This window comes from Colius striatus, chromosome 1 (assembly GCF_028858725.1).
Source record: "Colius striatus isolate bColStr4 chromosome 1, bColStr4.1.hap1, whole genome shotgun sequence".
Lineage (NCBI taxonomy): Eukaryota > Metazoa > Chordata > Aves > Coliiformes > Coliidae > Colius > Colius striatus.
The window spans coordinates 206,553,413-206,564,590 of NC_084759.1; the positions used below are offsets into that span (position 1 = coordinate 206,553,413).

The window sequence follows — 11,178 nt, forward strand, 5'->3', positions numbered from 1 at the left end:
TAAAAAGTCTGAACAGCCTGCAGCATAGGATCCAAATAATATCTTCAGCCCGAGTCCTAAATGATGCACCCTGTTCCTTGCCAGCATTTCATGTAGCCTGTAGAACTGTAGACAGTAGGTGAAACTTGGAGGAAAGCTCAGGATACCCATGAGCCAACACACCAAAAAGAGCACCTTTGCTGAACACAAGCAAATCTAGAATGACACTGGAGAGATTCTACCAGTCACACACTACCCATTGTTCCAGATACTAAAGGGCAACATACAGATCAGGCCTACCACTGCCACCCAATCACACAGAGCTCCCCTTTCTGCTACACAGAATCATTCATACCCTTAAAATCTTTCCTCACCCTAATTCTAATTTGTTTTCTAGGATGACCTTGAGGTGCAGAAACTAAGGAGATTATGGTCTGCCCCACCAAAGTGCTGACTTCAGAGGTCAGGAATATAGGAGAAGCAGAGGGGAATGACAGCTCAGCAATGAAGAGGCAGGAAACAGTTCTCATTATAGGCAAACGTTCCACGCTCCCTAAATTAACTCTCACTAAGATTTGACAGTGTTCTGATTACATAGTACTTACAGTAAGCGAGGATTCAGTAACTGTATCTCCATCATCACCTGACAGCTCTTGTAAAACAGTGTTTGCTAAACCTGACAAACGGCTCAGCATCTTCAGCCTAAAACAAAACAAAGAGAATGCAGTTACAGAGAGAAAACTGCTAGGAAGAATAAGCATCAGTTTGTGCTGATCTCTAACACTACAGAGGTGACCAGGCTTACAGGGAATACATCTCCACCAAGAGAGAAAAGCCACAGTAAAACCTCAGGAATAAAGAAATGATGATGACAATAAAAGCAGCCAGGCTCTCTGAGAGTAAAAGCAAAGGATATGTTGGTAGGACACATGAAGATACCTTCATCATTCTACACCTAGGATTGAAAAATACATTTTTATACCAGATTTCAAGTCACTCTCGTAGTTCAGTCTTGATCTTAACAATGACATTACAGAAACATGATCTGTTCAGTTTACTCAAAAGAAGACTAAGTGGTTCTTAAATGAAGTCACTTCACAGGTCAAACATGGCCTGTAAATACATAGACGAAGATTTCTGTTAGTAAGTACTGGGAATGGTGAACTCTGCCCTGACATTCGCTAAGTAGAGGCAAGTGTGTCACAGAGATGATGAGACTTCTGCATGTCACAGGGGTGACAGCATAGGACTTGGACACAGGTGAACAGTCTGAAGAGGGCACATATTCCCTGGTTGCTGCTTGGGATACCTTCTTTCCTTTCCTTGAAATTCAGGAGAATTTCAGGAGATTCTCGTTCTTCTGAGGAAGAACCAGAGAAATGCAGTAGAACCAGCCAGCAAGACAATCTGCCATTTTGGAGAGGCTGGCAGATTAAGTTCTCCACTATTAACACAGACAATGAGATGCCATCTTCCTCAGTAAGTACACCAAATTCTAAGGAGCAGTAGATAAATCCAAGTGTAGATCTGCCGACCAGAGGATTTCAACAGGCTACAGAAACATCACCTGGTTCAGAAAAAGCAAACACAGAGTCCTACACCTGGGACAGAACCAACGCATGCAGTGGTACAGGCTGGGGACCAACTCACTGTAAAACTGTGTTGCAGAAGACAACCTAGAGATGATGGTGGATAAGCTCAATGTGAGACAGCAGCATGCTCTCACAGCAGAGGTCAGTTGTATGCTCCGTTGTATTAGTAAGAACACAGCTAGCAGGGTGAGGGAAGCAGTTATTCTTCTCTATTCAGCACTTGTAAGACTATATTCAAAGTAGTGTTTGAAGTTCCCTGACACACACAAAAAACAGGGGCAAACTGAAGCACACACAACAAGAAGCCCCCAGATGACTGTAGGATGGATTAGATGACATACAGAGAGGTTAAGAATGCTGGGTTTGTTTGGCCTTGAGAACAGTGAGAAAAGAGGGGGATTTAATTGCTCTCTTCCCTATACTCACCTATTAGGTAGCTAAAGACAGAGCCAGACACCTCTTATGAGGTGCACAGGAGATGGATATGAGTTGCAGCATAACAAATTTCAATCAGAAAAAAAAAACCCACATCAAGCAGATGGTAAAAACCACTGTAACAGGCTGGCAGCAACCTCATCTAGCTTTGAAGTGAGCCATGCTAAGAGCACCAAATGAACTCCCAAGGCCCCTAAAGACCTAAATCATTCCAGTATGCTATGAAGAAAGGTCACACGTGACACTTGGCATATCTCTCAACAGAAAAGCTGTAGATCTGATCCCAACTGTAAGACCACGCCTGTAAATGGCAAAACAATTTGTACAGATGTAAGAGAAGCTCCAGTAGTGCAAATTGAAGCTAAGCAAACTCACACCAGCCATAAGAGCAACTTTATGTTACAATAATTGCTTCCATCAAATGGAATTATTTAATGTGACAAGATGTCTCTGTTGAGCTACAGTAAGCTTCTAAACTTGACTACAATGACATACTCACTCCTGGCCTCCTCTATCTCAATAAGCAACCCCTGGCTCTTAGATTGCCACCTAATGTGTGGAAATATTGACACTGGAGAGAACAGTAGTGCATTATTTTTCTATAGCAGCCACACCTTCTAGCCACTAGATTGTGCAGAAGTAGAAGAGTGTCCCAACACATATTAGAGTGTCAACAGCAGAAAAGGGCATGAGAACACCAACCTCTTTTATGCACCGAGTAGCTCGTAGGTCTGTGTTTTCAGCAGTAAAAAGGTTTCCAAGGCAGAGCAGTTGTACACAGGTCCTTCACGCCAGTCTTTCTCATCTCTTGGGTACTGACAGGTTGGATGAGTCAAGACTCTTGATGAGAAAAAAAAAAGGAAAATAATTGATCCAACAATAAAGAAATGTCCCTTCTTTGTCTTTCTGAGGTGCTGAGGGACATGGTTTAGAAAGGCCTTTTCCAATATGATTCTATACAGTATATTTTGGGATTATTACAGTCAGTCGTTTGCAATAAGCACAAAAAGTGAAAAAAGCCTTCCCTATTCATGAAACTGGATTTCTCCTGTTCTTGCAGAGACATGGCCTAGTTTCTTATGCTGTATGGCACAAGCTGAGGCTCTTCAGCTTGCTGAATAAAATGCCTGAGAAACACTTAGAATCACAGGATGGTTTCAGCTGGCAGAGCCCTTCCAGGCAATGGAGTGCAGCCTCTGTCCCAGCCCAGCACCCACCAGCCCATTGCCCTCAGTGCAACACCCACCCAGCTCTGAAACCCCTCCAGGGACGGTGACTCCAGCAGCTCCCTGGGCAGCTCCTTCCAAGGCCTCACAACCCTGTCAGCAAAGAAATTCCTCCTCACATCCAGCCTGAGCCTCCCCTGGTGCAACTTTGAGGCCTTTTCCTCTTGTTCTCTTGCTTGTTACTGGGGAGAACAGACCCACCCCCATCTGGCTGCAGCTTCCCTTCAGGTAGAGAGTGAGAAGGTCTCCCCTGAGCCTTCTTTTCTCCAGGCTCAACAGCCCCAGACCCCTCAGCCCTTCCTCAGCTGAGATGTGCTCCAAGTCCTTTCCCAGCTTGGTACCTGCCTCTGGATCCTCTCCAGCACCTCCATGTCCTTGTAGAGAGGGGCCCAGAGCTGGGCACAGTGTTGGAGGTGCAGCCTCACCGAAGCCGAGTTAGTGAAACAAAAAGAAATAAGGCAAGAAGCCAGGCCTCAGAGAGTCTTGCAAAGAGAGGATGAAACTACTCAACAAGCATACCGTCAGAAAGTCAGGATTGTCCACAATCTGTGTGGCCAGGGAAAACTGCTAGTCCTTTGCTCACTTCTCAGCTGGTTGCAGGTGAGACTGAGGCATAGACTTCCAGAATTAAGCAGTTTTACAGTGCCTACTAGAGAAATTTCTTCTGTCAATATCAACTGTTCACCAATCTGGGAATACAAAAGACTCATTTAAAGACCAGGAGTGCCCAGTTCATTATAAGAATAACGAAGTATTTATAGTTTTGTAAACCTCCACCCCCACAACGCCCTGAGGAGGAGGAACAGACTCTGCCCCCTTGGCAGTGGTAAAAACACATTTTAGAGAACAGTTATTCAAATGCAAAAACACCTCTTTGTGGCTGTCACCAACATCTGAAGAGCCTGGATCTGCCCTTCCTATTGGGCATTAGGGCACTGCTTCTTAAACTCACAAATGCACAATATATGGTTGAGGTGGGACATAAGGTAACTGGTGACTGATAGAACCAATTATTAGAAGTAGTATTAAAAACTTTGGGAAAAAGAAGAAGAATTTGGGCATCTGCCGACCCCCATTATAACCAGAAACATGTATGAGGCTCAGTACATATCTGCATGCTACAGGCACTGCAATTTCAAGCATGTGTACATGGACTACATTGAGAAAAAGATTCCCTGGCCTTTGTCCAGGGTGGCTACATCAGCATGATACTGAACTTAATCTGCTATGGGCTTGGCTCACAGTTGGCTTCCTCAGAATGCAAACAGAGGAACTGAGGCCTGTCCACACCTATTTGCACAGGCACAGACTCCAGCAACCTGAACTCAAGTCTTGTAGATGCATGTCTTTTGAACTCTGATCTTACATTATATTCTCAGGTGACCCGAGCATGGCAAGGGACTTAGAGGAGAATTAAAAGCAACTCTACAGTTATATAAAGAGCAAAAGGAAGTGCAGGGAAAACATGAGCCCACTGCTACATGTGGCAGTGGCTCTGATGACAAGGCTGAGGGACTCACTGCCTTCTTTCCCTCAGTTTTCAGTGGCAAGACCAAGCTTCAGGAATCCCAGTCCACTGACATCCAATGAATAGTCTGGAGCAAAGAAGACGTGCCTTGTGTGGAAGGGGACCAGGCCAAGGAGCACAAACTGGTCCCAAACAAGTCCATGGGGCCTGACAGGATGGGCACAGAAGCACAGAGGCAGTTGGATGATGGCACTGCAGAGGACACCCTGGGCAACCCTGCAGCTGACACAAGGGTGGAAAGAGCAGCCCATAGCCCACAGACATGTGTGCTGCCATCCAAAGGGACCTGGGACAGGATGGGAAATGGGCTAAGGGGAACCTCACAACGTTCAGCAAAGGGAAACACGAACTCCTGCACCTGGGGAAGCCTGACCCCACGCACCAGCACATGCTGGAGGCAGATCAGCTGGAAAGCAGCTCTGTGGAGAAGGACCTGGGGATCATCGTAGACAATAAACTGACAACAAGCCATGGCAAAGGCCAAGAGCATCCTGGGCTGCATTCGGAATGTTGCCAGGAGTAAGGTGATCCTTCCTCTCTATTCAGCACTGGTGAGGCCATATCTGCAGTATTGTGTCCACTTCTGGGCTCCCCAGAACAAGGAGGGAATTTGTTGGCGCAAATGAATGACAACAAAGAAAAGTTTCAGGGACAATCTTATTACAGAATCGGTGAAGCCAGACGACACCTCCAGAGGTCATTTGGTCCAATCTCCCTGCTGAAACAGAGCAGCTAGAACCAGATGTCGAGGACTGTGTTGACAGCTTTTGAGTATCTCCAAGGACAGAGGCTCCACAAATTCCCTGGGCAACTTGTGTCAGTGCTCAGCAACTCTCACGGTATAAAAGCATTTCCTAATGTCCAGAGGGAACCTCCTGCGTTTCAGTTTGTGCTCATGGCCTCTCATGCTGTCACTGGACACCACTGCAAAGAACTCAGCCCAGTCTTCTTTGAGCCCACCCTGAGAATAAACCCAGGAACAAGTATGACATAGGTCTCAATACTGTCCCTGAGCTAGTCCTCACACGAGGTGGCAGGGGTCTCATGCAATAGCCCAAGGTCTCATGGCAGGAATACCCTGGTGCTTGTACTTTCCTCTTTACTTCTGAGCTTATAGCAAAAAAGCATTATACAATGCTAAGCAACTTCCTCCTGAACAGCAGACAAACACGAAAGGACAGAGGTTATTCTGTGTTCTGCTGCCTCACCCAAATAAAGCAAACAGTTCACCTCTCAGAGGAGACTATTGCTCATGCAGGGTCATTCTGACTTTGGCATGGATTTTCTGTTTTGTAACAAATGGCAGAACACAGCAGACCTGCACCATGTTCAGACAGCAGAGTTTGTGTTCTGGCTGTAGCTGACAGGTGTTTTGCTCAGTATTCCTAGGACTAATCAACTTTTGCTCATGAAACTTTACTTTGAACACTAGAACCACCAACAATGTTCTGGAAAAGGCTCCTTTGCTCTGAAATAAACTTCCCTTACTGACCTAAACAACCTAAATCCACTCCTAGTCACAGGACAGTCTGCATACAAGTAATAAGCAGAACCTAAATGTAAGCATTTCCATTTCTAGGTATCAGCCATGGGGAAGAAAGACTTGACAGCACTTTCCCTCCATTTATTCTAAGTTTATTATACATAAACTAAGTTTAACTCTTTGCCTTTCCCTTTCTGAAGACACAGAGGGCACTGCTGCCAGACAGGGGCTGCTGCTATACCTGGGCACTGAGGGCACCGCTGCCACACACGGGCACTGAGGGCACCGCTGCCAGACACGGGCACTGAGGGCACTGCTGCTATACACGGGCACTGAGGGCATAGCTGCCACACACGGGCACTGAGGGCACTGCTGCCAGACACGGGCACTGAGGGCACCGCTGCTATACCTGGGCACTGAGGGCACCGCTGCCAGACACGGGCACTGAGGGCATAGCTGCTATACCCGGGCACTGAGGGCACCGCTGCCAGACACGGGCACTGAGGGCACTGCTGCCACACACGGGCACTGAGGGCACCGCTGCTAGACACGGGCACTGAGGGCACTGCTGCCACACACGGGCACTGAGGGCACTGCTGCTATACCCGGGCACTGAGGGCACCGCTGCTATACCCGGGCACTGAGGGCACTGCTGCCACACACGGGCACTGAGGGCACCGCTGCCAGACACGGGCACTGAGGGCACCGCTGCTATACCTGGGCACTGAGGGCACTGCTGCCACACACGGGCACTGAGGGCACTGCTGCCAGACACGGGCACTGAGGGCACCGCTGCTATACCCGGGCACTGAGGGCACTGCTGCCAGACACGGGCACTGAGGGCACCGCTGCCACACACGGGCACTGAGGGCACTGCTGCTATACCCGGGCACTGAGGGCACCGCTGCCACACACGGGCACTGAGGGCACTGCTGCCACACACGGGCACTGAGGGCACTGCTGCTATACCCGGGCACTGAGGGCACCGCTGCTAGACACGGGCACTGAGGGCACCGCTGCCAGACACGGGCACTGAGGGCACTGCTGCCAGACACGGGCACTGAGGGCACTGCTGCTATACCCGGGCACTGAGGGCACTGCTGCCAGACACGGGCACTGAGGGCACCGCTGCCACACACGGGCACTGAGGGCACTGCTGCTATACCCGGGCACTGAGGGCACCGCTGCTAGACACGGGCACTGAGGGCACCGCTGCTATACCCGGGCACTGAGGGCACTGCTGCCAGACACGGGCACTGAGGGCACCGCTGCCACACACGGGCACTGAGGGCACTGCTGCTATACCCGGGCACTGAGGGCACCGCTGCTATACCCGGGCACTGAGGGCACTGCTGCCACACACGGGCACTGAGGGCACTGCTGCCAGACACGGGCACTGAGGGCACTGCTGCTATACCCGGGCACTGAGGGCACCGCTGCTAGACACGGGCACTGAGGGCACCGCTGCCAGACACGGGCACTGAGGGCACCGCTGCTATACCCGGGCACTGAGGGCACCGCTGCCACACACGGGCACTGAGGGCACTGCTGCCAGACACGGGCACTGAGGGCACCGCTGCTATACCCGGGCACTGAGGGCACTGCTGCCAGACACGGGCACTGAGGGCACCGCTGCCAGACACGGGCACTGAGGGCACTGCTGCCAGACACGGGCACTGAGGGCACTGCTGCTATACCCGGGCACTGAGGGCACTGCTGCCAGACACGGGCACTGAGGGCACCGCTGCCACACACGGGCACTGAGGGCACTGCTGCTATACCCGGGCACTGAGGGCACCGCTGCTAGACACGGGCACTGAGGGCACCGCTGCTATACCCGGGCACTGAGGGCACTGCTGCCAGACACGGGCACTGAGGGCACCGCTGCCACACACGGGCACTGAGGGCACTGCTGCTATACCCGGGCACTGAGGGCACCGCTGCTATACCCGGGCACTGAGGGCACTGCTGCCACACACGGGCACTGAGGGCACTGCTGCCAGACACGGGCACTGAGGGCACTGCTGCTATACCCGGGCACTGAGGGCACCGCTGCTAGACACGGGCACTGAGGACACCGCTGCCAGACACGGGCACTGAGGGCACCGCTGCTATACCCGGGCACTGAGGGCACCGCTGCCACACACGGGCACTGAGGGCACTGCTGCCAGACACGGGCACTGAGGGCACCGCTGCCAGACACGGGCACTGAGGGCACCGCTGCTATACCCGGGCACTGAGGGCACTGCTGCCAGACACGGGCACTGAGGGCACCGCTGCTATACCCGGGCACTGAGGGCACCGCTGCCATACCTGGGCACTGAGGGGACTGCTGCCAGACACGGGCACTGAGGGCACCGCTGCCAGACACGGGCACTGAGGGCACTGCTGCCACACACGGGCACTGAGGGCACCGCTGCTATACCCGGGCACTGAGGGCACTGCTGCCACACACGGGCACTGAGGGCACTGCTGCTATACCCGGGCACTGAGGGCACCGCTGCTAGACACGGGCACTGAGGGCACCGCTGCTATACCCGGGCACTGAGGGCACTGCTGCCAGACACGGGCACTGAGGGCACCGCTGCCACACACGGGCACTGAGGGCACTGCTGCTATACCCGGGCACTGAGGGCACCGCTGCTATACCCGGGCACTGAGGGCACTGCTGCCACACACGGGCACTGAGGGCACTGCTGCCACACACGGGCACTGAGGGCACTGCTGCTATACCCGGGCACTGAGGGCACCGCTGCTAGACACGGGCACTGAGGGCACTGCTGCCAGACACGGGCACTGAGGGCACCGCTGCCAGACACGGGCACTGAGGGCACCGCTGCTATACCCGGGCACTGAGGGCACCGCTGCCACACACGGGCACTGAGGGCACTGCTGCCAGACACGGGCACTGAGGGCACCGCTGCTATACCCGGGCACTGAGGGCACTGCTGCCAGACACGGGCACTGAGGGCACCGCTGCCAGACACGGGCACTGAGGGCACTGCTGCCAGACACGGGCACTGAGGGCACTGCTGCCAGACACGGGCACTGAGGGCACCGCTGCCACACACGGGCACTGAGGGCACTGCTGCTATACCCGGGCACTGAGGGCACCGCTGCTAGACACGGGCACTGAGGGCACCGCTGCTATACCCGGGCACTGAGGGCACTGCTGCCAGACACGGGCACTGAGGGCACCGCTGCCACACACGGGCACTGAGGGCACTGCTGCTATACCCGGGCACTGAGGGCACCGCTGCTATACCCGGGCACTGAGGGCACTGCTGCCACACACGGGCACTGAGGGCACTGCTGCCAGACACGGGCACTGAGGGCACTGCTGCTATACCCGGGCACTGAGGGCACCGCTGCTAGACACGGGCACTGAGGACACTGCTGCCAGACACGGGCACTGAGGGCACCGCTGCTATACCCGGGCACTGAGGGCACCGCTGCCACACACGGGCACTGAGGGCACTGCTGCCAGACACGGGCACTGAGGGCACCGCTGCCAGACACGGGCACTGAGGGCACCGCTGCTATACCCGGGCACTGAGGGCACTGCTGCCAGACACGGGCACTGAGGGCACCGCTGCTATACCCGGGCACTGAGGGCACCGCTGCCATACCTGGGCACTGAGGGGACTGCTGCCAGACACGGGCACTGAGGGCACCGCTGCCAGACACGGGCACTGAGGGCACTGCTGCCACACACGGGCACTGAGGGCACCGCTGCTATACCCGGGCACTGAGGGCACTGCTGCCACACACGGGCACTGAGGGCACCGCTGCTATACCCGGGCACTGAGGGCACCGCTGCCAGACACGGGCACTGAGGGCACTGCTGCCACACACGGGCACTGAGGGCACTGCTGCTATACCCGGGCACTGAGGGCACCGCTGCTAGACACGGGCACTGAGGGCACTGCTGCCACACACGGACACTGAGGGCACCGCTGCCAGACACGGGCACTGAGGGCACTGCTGCCACACACGGGCACTGAGGGCACCGCTGCCAGACACGGGCACTGAGGGCACCGCTGCTATACCGCGGTCACCCGCAGCCGCGGGCCTCAGAGCCCCCGGGAGGGCCGGGGCAGTGGGCGCGGCTGCAGGGCGACACGGCTGCCCGCTCTGGGTTACCGCGGCGCTGAGGTGACCGCCACGGCTCCGACGGGCCCCGCAGCACCGAAGCAGCTCCGGGACGGACCGCGCAGCGACGTGGCGGGGCCGGCTCGGACCACGGAACCCAGGAGAGTCAAGTCCGGCCCGGCGCCGCCCGCCCTGCCGCTCCCGAGCCCGCTCGGCTGTCCCGGCCCGGCGCGGCCGCTCCCCGCGGCGCTCGCAGCGAGTCCCGGCGCAGCGGAAGGACCCGGCCCGGGCCGCGCCGGCGGCCGCGGCACACAAAAGCGGACGGAGCACTCACCTGCGGCGGATGCACAGCCAAACCCTCCCAAGCCACCTCAGCACCGGAACGCGCCGCCGCGCCTTCCGCCTCCGGCGCGGCCCCGCCCCCCACGCACAGCCAATCAGCGCGGACGCCTGGGGATGGACGCCAGCGCCGACCAATGGAGCCGCAGCAGCCGCTGAGGCGCCGCCGTCACCTGCGACATGGCACAGGGCGGCCAATCCCGAGGCGGCCGCGGCCCCGCCCCCTGCCGGGCGCTACCAACCGGCCGAGGCTGGCGGGGGGAGGCGGCCGTGACCCGCGGGGCACGACCGGGGGCGGCCGGAGCGCTGCGGGAGTCCCGGGGCAGTTTGGGTGCGGAAGGACGTTTCAGGATCAACCCCCCCCGCACGAGAAGCGGCGGCTCCCGCTGCCCCGCGCTGCGCAGAGCCGGGTCCCGCCTGCCGGCTGCCGCGGCGGCGCCGGTCGGGGCTCGGGGGCCGGTCCGGGGCTCGGGGGCCGGTCGGGGCTCGGGGTTGGTCCGGGGC

The 11,178-nt window shown here is 55.8% G+C and overlaps 1 protein-coding gene across 1 annotated transcript in view; it reads right to left on the bottom strand.

Moving 5' to 3' along the window:
- Positions 1-10,750, bottom strand: part of GOLGB1 (golgin B1) — a 46,707-nt gene extending 35,957 nt beyond the window's left edge. Inside the window, exons 1-3 of the mRNA XM_062020303.1 lie at positions 10,670-10,750; positions 2,709-2,846; positions 585-681 (exon numbers count right to left, since the gene is read on the bottom strand). Coding sequence (XP_061876287.1) covers positions 585-674 — 90 coding nt within the window. The 5' untranslated portion in view covers positions 675-681; positions 2,709-2,846; positions 10,670-10,750. The remainder of the gene's footprint in view (positions 1-584; positions 682-2,708; positions 2,847-10,669) is intronic.
- Positions 10,751-11,178: the final 428 nt, after the last annotated feature.